At 39.6% G+C, this 15,656-nt stretch overlaps 1 protein-coding gene across 11 annotated transcripts in view; it reads right to left on the reverse strand.

The window, feature by feature from the left end:
* Positions 1 to 15,656, reverse strand: part of VPS13B (vacuolar protein sorting 13 homolog B) — a 700,507-nt gene that overhangs the window by 403,193 nt on the left and 281,658 nt on the right. For all 11 annotated transcript variants that reach the window (XM_053660831.1, XM_053660829.1, XM_053660828.1 and 8 more), the window contains one exon: positions 7,325 to 7,452. In XM_053660831.1, the coding sequence (XP_053516806.1) occupies positions 7,325 to 7,452 (128 nt within the window). The remainder of the gene's footprint in view (positions 1 to 7,324; positions 7,453 to 15,656) is intronic.

The following is a 15,656-nucleotide window of genomic DNA, read 5'->3' on the forward strand; positions in this document are numbered from 1 at the left end:
TCACAAACTCCAGGGCGATCTCTGAAGAAAGCACAAGGCAATTAATTTTGAAAAGAAAAGCTCCAAGAGATCTGCTATAGTCTCACTACATTAGAATATGCATGTAAAATGAATGATGCTATATAAGCTGATTTTAGCACCAAAGCACCTTTCATTAGACTAGAAAAGGAAAATTGAACAAAAGAAGAAAGGAATTGTGCTACTTAGAAGAGAAAGCTGTAGATAAAAAGAAGTCAAAAACAAGCAAATTTTGTGTAGCAGCAGGTCAAACATCAAAATTCAAGAGGGGTGTTGTCTGTGAAGGTATATTAAATACTGAATGAGTTGTGGAAAAGAATAATATACTTTTCCTTCCACAGTTCTGAGTGACAATTCAGTGAAACCAGAATACCACTAACCCCTCAAGGCAGCTGGCTCAAAGTGCTAAAGAAAAGTCTGATATACAAGGGAAAGTGCTAGAGAGATCTCATATTTAGATTATTCCTTTTTTCCATAAAATATTATTTGTGTCAAACCATAATTTAGAACTTCATACTAAACTATAACCAGATAAGTTCACTAGTATTTACATAATCATTATAGTAGAGAATAGCTCTTGGTAGTTACTCATCTTCTCAAGTACTTATTAATCATTTTGGTATTTACCTTTACTGACTGCTAAATGCACCACAAATTACTTTCTAGAAGATCAGTAAAATAACATGCAATAAGATGACAGGTAGCATTCATCAGTAAAAACCACTTATTTTATAGGTGATTTAAATAGAAACAGAATGTATTAAATCAGTGAAATTAGAAAAGCACCTAAAGACATTATCTAGAAAGACAAAAAATAAGAAAGAACCCTTCTCAAATATTTTTTGTGACTGTAGACTAGAGTAAACTAAGAATACAGACTGAGTTTGACCAAAGTAAGAAAGTGTAACTGAAAGAGAATTCCTATGTGCCATCCTGATTCCTATCAATAATGGGTCTTCCCTGAGAGGGTTTTATCAAAATAAAAATTATATGTATTTGCTCTGGCTGGTGTAGCTCAGTGGATTGAGCGTGGGCCTACGAACCAGACAATCGCGGTTCGATTCCCAGTCAGGGCACATGCCTGGGTTGCAGACCAGTTCCCTGCAGGCCAGTTCCCAGCAGGGGATGCACGAAAGGCAACCATACATTGATATTTCTCTCCCTCTCTTCTTCCGTTCCCCTCTAAAGATAATTAATTAATTAATTAATTTTAAAAAACTACATGCATTTAAGTGAGTAAATATGAAAAAATATAAAAAGCAATCAGGAGCAAAACACAAATGGTCTAGTTAAGCTTTAATATGAAGGAGGGCATGGATAAGTGAGTGATATACAATGAAGATTAGAAAAAGATAGCATTTCATTATAAATGAAAAATTAACATTGACTACAAATGTTCAGCAACATCTTAAGAGTACTGTGTATTCTCTGCTTCTACAATCACAGATAACGCAAAAGCACTAAATGTTTTCTGTTTTCATGTGACCTCAACTGTCCTATCTACTGCCACCAATGCATCAAAGGAAACTCTAGAAAAGAACAAGGGAGTCAACGCAACTAGCTATTAGGAATATATTAATTGTAAAAGGCTTCAGGCTGGCTGAGATTGGTGAGATAAAGCTGACGTCTGAAAAGGTACCATTTCCAGCGAGATGGAGTTATAGCAACAAAAAAAATTAGAAAACACACTTTCTCCTTCTCACTCTTCTCCTAATTTTTTCATAAGCAACTTGCCCAGAAAAGAGGCTGAAAAGGACCACCAATATTCAGCTTATTGGCTTTTATGTTAATAGTATTTCAAATAATCACATTTCACAAACTGGTATTAGGCAACTGGAGATATTTATAGATACTGATACAGGGTGCAGCCAAGGGGGGGCCCCCCCAAAAAAGATTTAGGATGGGGTCCAGAGTTCAGAGTGTCCAGGAAATATTAAGATGTCCTCACCTCCCCGCCTCAGGGGGAAGGGACAAATAGAGCCAGGGCCATGGAGAGCTGTTTTGTGCAGCCACAGCCATGCAGCTAATCCATGGCATGGTCATTTAACATATCTATAGCCTTTGGCAACTCACTTGGATATGTTAAATGGCTGTGGCCAGACTTGGAGCTAGGGGGATGAAGTCACTTCCCCAAGATATAACTGGGGGCAGGTCCCCCAAGTTACAGCACCTGCATGGGAGCTTAGAGAATATTGGCTCTAGGACATGGGGCCATAACTGCCCAGACTAACGATGGCAGCCCAGTAAACTTGTAATAATACAGAAATACTGGCAGGTGTAGCTGATCGTGGGAGGAGTCGGAAATAGGGGTACAGAGGAAGATTGGTGTGGGGATTTAAACCTGGAAACAGCAGCCATGATGGGAGAGCCACGCAGTTTGGGGCAGAGTGAGGACCCCTGCAGTTACATAAGGGAGAACCATGCAGTTTTGGCGAGAGGGCACACCCCTGCAGCCAGGTGAAAGAGAGAACCACATGGTTTTGGCAGAGTGAGGACCTCCCCTTTCCCAGGTGAAAGGGAAAACCACTCAGCTTTGCCAGAATGGAGATCCCTGCAGTCAGGTGAAAAAGAAAGACATGCTTTTTGGTGCAGTGCGAACCCCTGCAGCTTTGGTAGAAGAGGCCCACGTGGCTTTGAAGTGCCCCTTTGGCCGCATGGCCTGGAAAGCAGGAGACTTTGACTGGAACTGGATACAAAGGACTCTTGCCAGTGGACCATGAGAGGGTACCACAGTACTTTGGATTTACTAAAGATCCTGCCTGCACAGTGACACAGCTGACGGTGCCAGTGGCTTGCAACACAGACGTGTGCTCTTTTCCTGATTTACGGTACCCGGAGTTGGGACAGTGGGAGAGGGGAGCGCTGTGTGGGTGCAGGTGTACAACCTAAAGGACTTTGCTATTTTAGTGGAGGCATTAGGCCTGAATAGCATTAAATAAACATTTTGTTTCCTTTTCATAAATCTCTGGCATTGAGCGATGTCTTTCCAATTGGAGGCGGACAGAAGAGCCCAGTAGATATTAGTATTCTGTCCTTGGGAAGGACCCCTGTTCTGTAGCAGTTTTGGGCATCCCTAAGTGGGCCAAATATTGCCCCCCCTTGGACCTCTTGTTCGGTAACAATACCCCTGTAACACTGTTTGGTTAGGTAAGTTTTCATGATGGTAATCAGAATATATTATAGTTAAGCATAATGTGTCTGTCTTTATTACTTTTCTATGCTGCACAACAAATTACCAGAAATGTAGCAGCTAAAAGTAGTACATTTGTACTGGGTTGGCCAAAAAGTCTGTATGGTTTTTTTCTATAATGATCAAGACTCATTTTTTATTTTCACCAATAACTGTATCGACTTGGAAATTTTTAGTATGTTGCCTATCTTGTGGTATAATTGTTCCCAGGTAATGTCTCAGTTTGAACTCTGTCAACTTAAACTGGTCTACTGGACCGTGGAGCATCATCCAGTGAGTCATCTTCAACACAAAACTTCACAAACCACTTTTGACACATTCAATCAGTCACAGCACCTTCTCCATACACTCCACAAATCTTTTTCTGGGTTTCTGTTGCATTTTTACCTGTCTCAGAATAATGAAGCATAATATACCAAAAATGTTGCTTATTTTTTTATCTTCAATATTAAAATGACTACACTAAAATTCACCAGGTTTGACAAGGATTTTTTTTAATGCACACTGATGATCAGCTGGTCAAGATGGCAGCACAGGGGAACACAGCGTGCCTCCTCGCACAAACACATCAAAATTACAACTGAACTACAGAACAAACACCAGTCAGAACTGTCAGAAGTCGAGTTGAATACCAGTCCGACAACTACAGAATTAAAGAAACCACATGCATCCAGACTGGGATGCCGACATGGAATGGTCTGTCCCGTATCCACGTGTAGTGGATAAAAATTTAGGAGGGATATCTCGGGAGTAAGGAGTCCCAGGCCCCCCAGCACAGGATTCCAATGACAGGATGATTAAGCCCCCATAACGTTTGGCTATGAAAACCAGCAGGGATTAAAATGGTGCAAGAAACTTCTGGAGTCCTAAGCAGTTCCTCTTAAAGAACACCACACACAGACTTAGTCCAACTCACTCCCTCTGAGCTCCAGCACCAGGGTAGTACATTGAAAGGAACCAGTGTCATGCAGGAAGAACGGAAGCATCTGATATTATGGCAAGAGCTGGGGGACAGCTTTCTTTCCAGACAGAAAGATGAGCAGAGGCCATTGTCCCTTTTCTGAACCCTCCCCTAACAGAGCCAGCAGGCAGGTGCCATAGCTGAGAATCCATCAACCTGGCTAACACTGTTTGCCCCACACTGGAGATCCCAAGACTCCGTCCCACTCAACTTATGGGCCCACCAAAGGGGTTAACAGTGACTTTTCCACACAAATGGCTGGTCTTGGTGCATGCTTTACAACTTCCTAAATCCTCTCAGACCAGCAACAGCTGGTCTCAGTGAGCACCCAGCCCTCATACCCCTTGCTAAGTGGCCCTAGACCAGGCACTAGCAGCAGCCATCCTAGATTCACTGTGTGGCTTCGCCTAGGAACCTCTAAGCCCAGTGCAAGTAGCAGCCATCTCAGATTGTGATATAGTTAACACAGAGTGACATGGGTAGAACACAGGTAGGAGCTGACCTTAGCCTGCACCACCCAGAACACCCCAGAGCCTGTGCTCTCAGTGGATAACTACAGACCACACTGGAGCACCATCACCCTGCCCCTGTACAGCTGATCCTCCACAGATGGCTGAGGTTGGTGGTCAGTGGTCATAGCCAGTCCTTGAAGGTAACTGGCCCGGGTAAATATCTCCCATTAAACTAACAACAGCAATCGAGGCTCAACTATAAAAGTGTAATCAACCCACATAAAGGGCACACCTTGAGTACCCAGCTTGGGTGATAGGTGAGACTATGCCACTGGACCCTATAGAACACCTACTACATTAGGCCACATTACCAAGACAGAAGTCATAGCAGCTCTACCTTATATACAGAAACAAATATAGGGAGGCCCTATGCCAAAATGAGGAGACAAAGTGGCCCAAATGAAATAACAATTCAAAACCCCAGAAAAAGAACTAAACAAAATGGAGATAAGCAATCTATCAGATGCAGAGTATAAGGATGCTGGAGGAACTTACTGAGGACCTCAACCGTATAAAAAAGACCCTGTCAGCAACAAAGGTTACACTAAATGAAATGAAGAACAATTGATAGGGAACAGCAATGGAGCTGATGAACCTAAAAATCAAACCAATGATTTGGAACATAAGGAAGCAAAAAACAACCAATCAGAACAATAAAAAGAAAAAAGGGTCCTAAAAAATGAGGATAGTGTTAAGTAGTCTGGGACAACTTCAAGCTTTCCAACATCTGCATAACAGGGGTACCAGAAGGAGAAGAGAAAAAGAAAGAAACTGGAAATCTATTTGAAAAAATAATGGAAGAAAACTTTCCTAATTTGGTGAAGAAAATAGACATGCGAGTCCAAGAAGTACAGAGAGTCCCAAACAAAATGGATGCAAAGATGCCCACTCCAAGACACATCATAATTTAAATGCCAAATGTTAAAGATAAAGATAATGAGAGAATCTTAAAAGTAGCAAGAGAAAAGTAGTTAGTTACCTACAGGGGAATTCCCATAAGGCTGCCTGCTGATTTCTCAAAAGAAACTTTGCAGGCTAGAAGGGGCTGGCAAGAAATATTCAAAGCCATAAAAAGCAGGGACCTACAGCCAACATTGCTCTACCCAGCAAAGATATCATTTGAAATTGAAGGGCAAATAAAATGTTTCCCAGACAAGAAAAAAAACTAAAGGAGTTCATCATCACCAAACCATAAAAGGGATTTATTTAAGAAAAAGAAGTTGTTCAAAACTATGAACAATAAAATGACAATAAATCATATCCATCAACAACTGAATCTACAAAACAAACTAAGAAACAAGAAGAACAGAGACAGAGTCATTGATACAGAGAGCATTTTGATGGCTGCCTGATGGAGGAGTTTTGGTGGAATGGGTGAAGAGGTTAGGGTATTAAGAAGTACACACTGGTAGTTACAGAATAGCCATGGGGATATAAAGCACAGCATAGAAAATGACCCATGGACATGAACAATGGTGTGGAGATTGCCTGAGGGAGTAGGGGGTGCTGGGTGGAGGGGAACCAAGGGGAAAAATTAGGACAATTGTATATTCTAATAAAATATAATTTAAAAAAATAAATGTGTGCTATAAGACGGCTGTCACAACACAATCTAACAAAACTGTTCAGAATGCAGTTACAGACGACTAAGCACTACTGGAGGTACCGTACAGTAAAAACAAACCAGCTTTTTGGCCAACCCAATATTATCTTGAAGTTTCCGTGGGTGAAGCATCATGGTATACTTTATAGATCATTGATCTTGCTCCTATGCTTAATGTGAGCAAGTTTTTTTTGCAATTTTCCACATCTTAAACATAAATGGAAGGCTCCAGTACTCAAAAGATATTACTGTCTGGTGTACATAAAACTCTATAAAGATGCCTTTGATATCAATCTTTCATATCTTATTCAAAGAGAAAAATTCTATACAAAAGCTTAAAATGTGTAACTGTTGGGCTACTTTTACCCCATTCCTGTCAGAGTTAATAAGCATTTAATTGTATATTTTCATCAGGTAAATTATGATTGAAAAGGAGGTTAATTCAATAAGATTAAATTATTATGAGTACTTAAAAGTAAAAATAAGTGGGAAAATAATTTAATAATAAAGTAAGTAGTTAAAAATTATCATTCTCATATTTAATTTGTGACTAGGTAGGGAAATTCTTAGAAGAACTTTTAATTTTTTTTAAATTTATTTATTTTTATTGTTCATGTTGCAACAGTTGTTCCTGCTTTTTCTCCCTTTCCCAACTTCATCCCAGCCCCAACCTTTCCCCTCAAGTCAATCTCCATATTTTTATTTAATTCCAACTAAATTTTTATCTCAATCCTGAGATAAGAGCATAATCTGTACAATGAGCATTTTAAATCTTTCAGATAATGCTTAGAAGAAATAAAAAGTAGAATACATTAATTTTTAATTCAAAGAACATCTTCAAGTTTGTCAGTTTTTATTAGAAAGAGCATGTAATGTGTGTTTTATATAAATTTGTTAGTCATATGTAAAGTACACCAATAGTTTTCATCTAAATTATGGAAATTAGATGTTTACATAAGTGTTACCAGTGAGAAAACTTTAACTGAAAATTAACAGGGTCACAGCAGCTAAAAGCAGGATATTTCTAAGTTCTACTTCACCTGCAGTGTGAGACTCTTGACAGCATTCCACACCACTCCAATAAACTCTTTCATCCTTTCTTCAGCACTTCTACAGCCTTCAGTTACAGTCAGCATGGTTTTCACAGGGACCGACAATGGTCTGGATTCTAAATACAGCAATATTAGTTATTTAACAGAAATGAACCTTATAGTTTTACAAAAATATATAGAAAATATTTTCAAGGTTATTCTATATATCCTTGCTTAAAATTAAAACTACATGAGATTATAAAACATCATATCAGATCATTTTAACTGATGGAATTTTAACTGATGCTTGCAATGACTCAAAATCAACAAAACCACTTTGCTAAAGTCAGGCGGGAGTTGGGGAGTCTGTCGGGTGCCAGTGGTTGGAAGACAGGATTTGGGATAATGGTCATTTTGTTTACTGAATGCTTGGATGCCTTCAACTTGGTGAACTAAGCTGTAGCCCATTTCTCAGTATAACATATGTCAATAAAAAGTTCACATTAAGAAAAAGCAAACTCAACTACAAAGTACCTGATTAATCCCAAGTTAACAGAAAATGTGTCTTCCTGATAACAGAAGCTTACCTACAGAATCCCTCAATTCTAAAAACTGACTTTGATGGCAACCAGAAGAAGCACATAATTACATGAAAGGCACATTTATATAATAAGAAAATGAAATGTGACATTCTATTCTCTATGTTATTAAAACTTTTGTCCATCTAAAATAAAGGAACAAGAGCTTTTCAACAATTTTTATATGGAGGGTAAGATGGAATTTATGAGTGGTATGGGTAAGGGCATATTTAAGTCTTTACTCCCTGTACTTCAGAATTAAATGTTTTACAACAATAAATTATCTATGATAATTTTAAAAACAAAACCCACAATAATTTGCTTTCTACTCATTTGGACTTCATCGCTTTTCTTTTGTACATGACTAGTCATGAGAAGAACATGATCACCCAAACTTACTGCAGAACTCTGTCAATTAAAATAACTGACTTAAAGGCACACCACCCACACAAAAACTGGCACCTAAATGTGTACAGCAGCTTTAGTAATAACTGCCAAAACTTGGTAGCAACCAAGATGTTCTTCAGTAGTTGAATTGATAAAGTCTGTTACATCCAGAAAATGGAACATTATTCCTCACTTAAAAGAAGTGAGCAATCAAGGCATGAAAACTGAAGGAGATGTAGATGCATATTCCCATGTGAAGGAAGCCAGTGTGAAAAGGTTGCACACTATCGAATTCCAACTATATGACAGTGTGGAAAAGGCATAACTTTGGGGCAGTAAAAAGACCTAAGGTTCCCAGCAGTTCGGAAGAACCAAGGAGACTCAGGGCAGTGAGAGTACTCTGCGTGATTCTGCAGTGGTGGAATCTGTCATCACGAGTCTGTCCAGACTCATGCAGTGTACACCACCAGTGAGCCCTATTGTGAACTACAGACTTCGGGCGATTCTTACGTGTTGATACATACACAGGAAGTTTATAACAACGTACTACTTTGGTGGCGGATGTTAACTGGAGAGGCTCTGCACTTGTCGGGGCAGGGCACACAGGGGAATCTCTGCTCCTTCCCCTTAATTTTGCTGTAAATCTAAAATTGCTCTAAAAGTAAATACTATAAAAATGTTTAAAATACAGACCAAGTTTAAAATTATTTGAAACAATGAGTATCAGTGGTGTACACAGAAGTTGCTCATAATCAAATTTTAAATCTACTTATACAGAGTACCAGTATTATATAAAACTATTATTACAACTTAAAAATAAATCCATCTAATAAATGCTGATGTCGCCAGTAAGTTTTGACATGCTACATTACCATGAGGCAGTATTGAAAGTCACTACTGACCCAAAGCACCACATGTTAATTGTAAACGCTGTCGTCTCTAATACGATGACCTAATAAATAATAATTCAAGGAGGCAATCATCATTTCTGGAGGAAGTGCTTTACTTGGAGTCAACTTGCCTTAGAGTTTCACATGGTGAAAGCAATTTAATCTAAGTGTGAAAATGTAATAATAATTATATATGTCAGGAATACTATTATTCACTTTAAAAACAATGTACACAAAAACAACTCACGGAAGTATGATAAATATGGGGAATAATGATTTAAAACTGACTATGGTGCACAGAAAAGAACTTGAAGTTGACCAGATCTGAAATGATCACCCTCCTTTTCCAGCACAATCCACCCACTGTTCCAGTTGTGCCTTGCCTGCCATTTCCTCTGAGGCTTGGTCAGGGATTTCCCCAATTCGATTTGGTCCTCCCTCTACAATCTCACAGAGCTCTGACATAATTCTGGAGAACATTTAATTTTTCATGGTATAATATTAAACATTTGAACATCCGTCTTTCTGAAAGTAGCAGCAGAGCCCAGTTACCTGCTACAGCAATAGGCGGCCCTGGTTAAAGGTCACCAGGGGAGGGCAGCTTCTAACAGAAGAGCAACAGTAAAAAATAACTGTAGCAATTCTCCCTTTAACCATAAGATACTAATCATCCAGTTAGCTGTTCATCTACTTTATTCAATATAGTGCTGATACTAAGACAGTAGGCATTTCACGAAAATAACGATCCATGTGTCCTTTATCTATTTATACAATGTAGAACCTTGAAACAGCATAGTGCCTTGCTCATTAAATATTGTTGAATCATTCAGTCAATATATTTTTAAAAAATATCACATATGTGCCTTTTTGAAACCTTTCCCTAGTAGCATATTATCTGACATTTTGTCAAAAATGTAATTTTTATGATTTATGATTTCATATTTGAAATTTTAAATAATTATGAAAAAGAAATGTGTGCCAACCTTTATTTTTCCTTCATGTTCACAGAAAGTCCAGCTACTCGGCCATGTACGCACAGCCAAGGCAAGACTGTGCTGGGGGTAGTTGTTTTAAACAGAGCTGAACTGCTTTAAGAAGAAAAAAACTAAAATAAAAAGTCTCCTGAGAGTAAACCTTGCAAATGCAGGTTGTAGATCATCCTGGAGAGCCAGCACCCTTCAAACAGTCATAAACAGAGACAAGACAACAACCAAAGAAAGCCCACAAGGAAAATAGAGGCTTCCTAAGAGATAAAGACAGAAGTACTGCATGCTTGGGAAAGAGAGAAATGCTTAAGGACTTGAAGCAGGGTTCTAGAGATGTTTCAGCACAAGTTCAGAGAGCTAAAGACTGAGGAATGAATGCCCGCAACCTAGAAGGGCTTACCTCCCAGGTCTCTGTGCAGGAACGTGAAGAAGGATGAAGGGTAAATCCCTTGGACGAGAAACCAGACCTTGACACAACAGTGAGTTACAGTGTCACATTTCCTTAACTTGTCCACAAAAACGTCATAAATGACTAGGATAAAGCATTAGTTGTTCATGGGCTTAACATGTTCCCTTACCAATGCATGGTATATTTTTGGAAATATCTTTGTTACAGAATATATATATGTTAATGGGTGAATAGTCAGAAAATTCAGCTCACCAAAAAGTAATGAAACACAGGCAGGGAGGAAGGAAATTAAAATATGCCACAATTTTAACATGCAAAAAAGTCATTCAAAACTCCTTATGGAACACCTACTATGTTTTGGGATTCATGATAGAAAATGGGAATACCGTGGTGAAAAACCAAACAGTATCATTTATATATATATATATTTACATATATGTGTGTGCATATGGTAGATGGCATTCAATTTTTTTTAAGTCTTTAGTGGTGAAATTTCAGGCACCAGTGGGATAAATATATTTACATAAAGTTTTCTCAAAGCACACACTTGCAACAAGGAAACCTACATACTACTTTTTATCCTACCATATTCAAATTGCATGATTTCAGAATCACTCAACTATTTAGGTTTCAGTTTTCTTATTCAGTACTCTCAGGAGATAGACATTAAAGGCTGCCTAAATCTCACTGGGAAACCATGGAGTGGGACAGGGACAGGGATTCAGCTGTCTGTTAAAGAAAGTAAAAAGGAGAACTACAGCCAGCGGAGGGAAAGAAAGGGGGAAGGTGAGGAAGGAAGGATTGAGAGGCCACTGCGTGACACCATCTCGCTGTAGTCGTAAGGCAAAGATAAGAAAGCCTCTCGCGTCTCCCCTTCAAGTTATATCACAATGATTCACAAGACCATTAGCGTTCTTCTACCCTGAACTGATTTCCAAAATAAAAGAGAACGCAAACAAAAGGTTCGAACTCCATATTTTCTTAGTGTGTGTACGCCCACAGGCAACACTGCCACCACCAGAAATAACGGCATAGGGTAGAATATAAGCTAAGCCTTTCCAGATAATATGATAAGATCTGGGAGGAATATTAAGAATTTTTAGGTTCAAAGAGGCAGTCTTTTTTCTTAGAGCTGCCACTGTTGACCAGGCAGGTATTGTTTTCCACATATTTTACACTCAGGCTAAGGTTCAATAAAAAAACCAAATTAGTCAAGTACGACTCTGAAATAATAAAGCCAACCTTTACGCAGTAGTATGAAGTTCGTATGTTCACCCTTCATAAGCACTTCCCACTTGAATTTTAGTCTTTATCAATAAAACTCTTGTAACTATATAAAAATGAAAGAGAAAACCTTGGATGATCAAATTGCTGCTAGAATGTGAACGCTATCATGTTCTGGAAAGCGTAAGAGAAAAAGGGAAGAGAGGAGGGAATAAACTAAAAAATTACTGATTGATTTTAGAAAGAGAAAGGAGGGGCGGGGGAGAAACACTGACGTGTAGCTCCACTTACACACGCATTCACTGGTTTGCTTCTGTGTGTGCCCTGACTGGGAATCAAACCCGCGACCTCGACACATTGGGACAACACTCTAAGGAGCTAAGCAACCCAGCCAGGGCTATGCCACGTTCACTTGCTATGTACCAGGATACCACAGTAAGGGCTGGAAAATGTGACACACTCCTGTCCTCCAAGAGCTTACAATCTGGAGGGGAAACATAAGCTTAATAAAGCAGGTCTTCAAACAGTGTTGATTTGCTGCCTTATAAGGTTGATGAGGAAGAAAAATCAATTCCCGGCTGGGGCCACTGTCTGTGTCATTTCCATGTTCTATGCATGTCTGCACAGATCTTCTCCAGGTATTCTGGGTTCTTCCTGCACCCCAAAGGTGTGCACACTGGGACAGCTGGCACACCCACAGAGTCCCAGTCGGAGTGACCCTGTGAGGAAAGGGCATCCTCTGCAGGGTGGGTCTGTCCGAATAACAAACTGCATCATTCTTGTGTCTGGTGATTTAAATGGGAATATATAACTGCAGTCACTTTGGTATCCATTAAGTCTGTAATTTTAAGTGTTTACTGAATATATCTTTTTATTTCTTTAATTTTGTTTCAAGTACTCAGAGAGAAAAAGAGCCTAACTACACTCCCGACATCTAAAGGTATTTCTCCCGCCACCAGAAAAGAAGTGAAGCCGCAAAACCGGAACAGAGTCAAACTGTCTCACTACTGTCCCCTCGAAAATGAAATACAACTCCGGGGGACCCTGAACTGATTTTGCATTACTTCTTAACCCAGCAGAATAAAGAATCAAAATAAATTATGTTCTACAGAAAAATAAAGTTCCAGTTTGCACACCTAGTTAAAGAACTGAGGTCTGTGCCAGATACACACATGTATACCACAAAATTGGATAAATATTACACAAACTGAGGGATCGTGGAAGACCACATCCCTTCAGGTCCCAACACTCACAACCCTGATGCCTAATCCAGTCTTACAAACCCCAGGGTTACTACTGTACCTTCATGCCCTTTATCTCTTCACATCAGCCCCAGGGAGAAGTCCAAAACTCTATCACCCAGACCCTCATTATCAGAGAGATCTGTACAACCCCCACCAGACCCCATCTCTCACTCCACAACATTGAAATCTCCTCCGTTCTGTCCTCTAGAACTCATGATACATCTTCAGCACCATCTCCTAGACTTTCCCAAAACAATTCTCTAAACTTACTCTTCAACTGTTCTAACAAATCCGAGGACACTGCTCTCAGTGAAGTCCTCTTCAGTAGCTGATGTTTTCTCCCCCTTCCCCTGCATAAGACTGGCACTAAAAGTGGGTAAATGGCTTCCCTGGCCCCCATTACCAGTTAGTCTGTTTCTGTACTTCACTCCAAAAGGTCTCACTCTGAATTTCACGTCATCCAACCATATACCCACCACCCCGCTCGCACTAGAGTAATCTATCTGATCCTGAGGTCAGCACCCTTGCTCCTTCATTCCTCTAGAGATTTGCACTCTTGGATCACTATGACTCTCTGTGTCAGAGAGAAGATGCTCATTACACAGTACAGTCTGCAGCTAGACAAGCCATTGTGGATGAGTCTCAATAATGAAATGTAACCTAAAGTGAGGTAGGTGATGCAGCTAAAGCTTTGGAGGCAAGTAAAAGCTGGAGTGCTTTCTTCACTTACCTTTCTCTTTGTTTAGCTACTGGCTAAACGCAGGACACCCAAAGGACCAGCGGTGTGACTAATGGTAAAGTGACTGAGTCACTACTTGGAGGAGAACTACCGAAGTGAGAAACAGCAGTGGATTTTCCTCGACCGAGAAATGCATTCTATTGTACCAAGTCACTGAGATTTTGGGGTTGTTTTTTAGAGCCACTGGAACAACAATGACTAACAGGACCTATTAGAGGGTAATCATTTTCTTCACTGCCTGCTGGACACCACTGTCCCCATGTTCCCCTCCAACATCACTGGCAACATCTCTTTGTTGGTTTTTGTGCTAGTTCCTCATTTTTCAGACCTCTATGCGTTAGAAGGACCAAGGACTCAGTCATTGGGCCATTTCTCTCCTCTACAAACACCCTCTTCTTAGGTGACCTCGCTCAGTGGCACCACTTCAAGTATCTTCCGCATGGTGACAGTTCCCAGGGAAGAATCTGGATCTGTCCCCTAAATTCCCGACTTTTTATCTGTCTAAACTTAACAGAGCTAAAAGCAAAATTTTTTAATCATTCCCTGTCCCCACACTTTTCTTTTTATATTCCTTCAAGTCTCAGTAACAAAACAATGACCCACCCCCACTCACATACTAACATACAGATAATTGGCATAATTTTATTGGCTTTATCTCAAAATATATCATGAATTTGACTTTATGTCCTCTAGGGATACTTTCCTGGTCTGACTCAGCAGGATTATAGGAATACACTACAGCAGCAATAGCCACATGGCAACCAGACCACCCACTTCTACACTTTCCTCCCTCTAGTCCACTGTCGGCACAGCACCCAGAGTGGCAGATGTTAAAATAGCCAAAAGAGGAGCACATCCTTCCTCCAATCAAAAGCCTTCCATGACACCCCATCTCACTCATTTTTACTAGTGAAGTCCTCACAGTAGCGTATCCGTTCCTAGAAGACCTGGTTTCCCCACTGCCTTTGACCTCCCTTCCGGTTCCTCTCCCCAGTGCTCTCTCTGCCCCAGCCTCCTGTCCTCCTGGCTGTTCCCTGAAGGTAAGATTACTGGCAAAAATACTGGGTTAAAGAACATCATAGAAGAAGTATCATGTAAAAACCACCTTTCTCTCAATTCCCAATTCCTTCAAGTCTATAAGAGATCTCACAAGGATTTAGGGAATTTCAGCACAGCAAGAATAAAGGTAGACAGATGCTGATTTGTGAATCTCATTACATTGTTATTCTTCTGTTTGGTTGCTGTGGCCTTAAAAACACTTGAACAATGAGATAAAGAAAAATGCTGACCTCTTCCAAGATTTATGAACTAAGGAAAAGTTGCTTAGTTCAATTCAAAACCCTCACTGAGTGCCTACTTATACTGGTAGCTGGGTGGTGTAAGACTGGGGCCATGCATTTGAGGATCTTCCATTTAAATGAGGGAAATGGATGGGTAACAGACTCACTAAATGGAAAGGCAGCACAGACCTACTTTACAGAGTTTTAACATAATGTAGTAAATACAATCAACTGTAGAAGCATTGCCTTATAATGAATTTCTAATCTTTTCTATCCCACACATTGAACTATGGAAAAGAAGGTATTACTCATTCATAATCCTAATAATGATTTCTGGTATCACTGGAAAGAAATATAAATATACCTCTTGTAAAATATAAGAAGAGGATCAATTTTAATTTTCAAAAATTACCTAAGTAAATATTTTCTTTCCAACTCTAAGACTATGAACATTTTCAAAATCTTCTTTGCTATAAATTAGGGTTAGCAACATTTCTGCAAAGATTCTTTCTCCTTCAGATCCATCCTACAAATTCCTCTTAACCACTGAATACTATTAAAGAATAGCATATAAGGTTGATTTGCAAAGCCCTCTCTGAATCTG

The sequence above is a fragment of the Artibeus jamaicensis genome, unplaced genomic scaffold, assembly GCF_021234435.1.
Source record: "Artibeus jamaicensis isolate MK-2021 breed Jamaican fruit bat unplaced genomic scaffold, CSHL_Jam_final scaffold_916, whole genome shotgun sequence".
Classification (NCBI taxonomy): domain Eukaryota; kingdom Metazoa; phylum Chordata; class Mammalia; order Chiroptera; family Phyllostomidae; genus Artibeus; species Artibeus jamaicensis.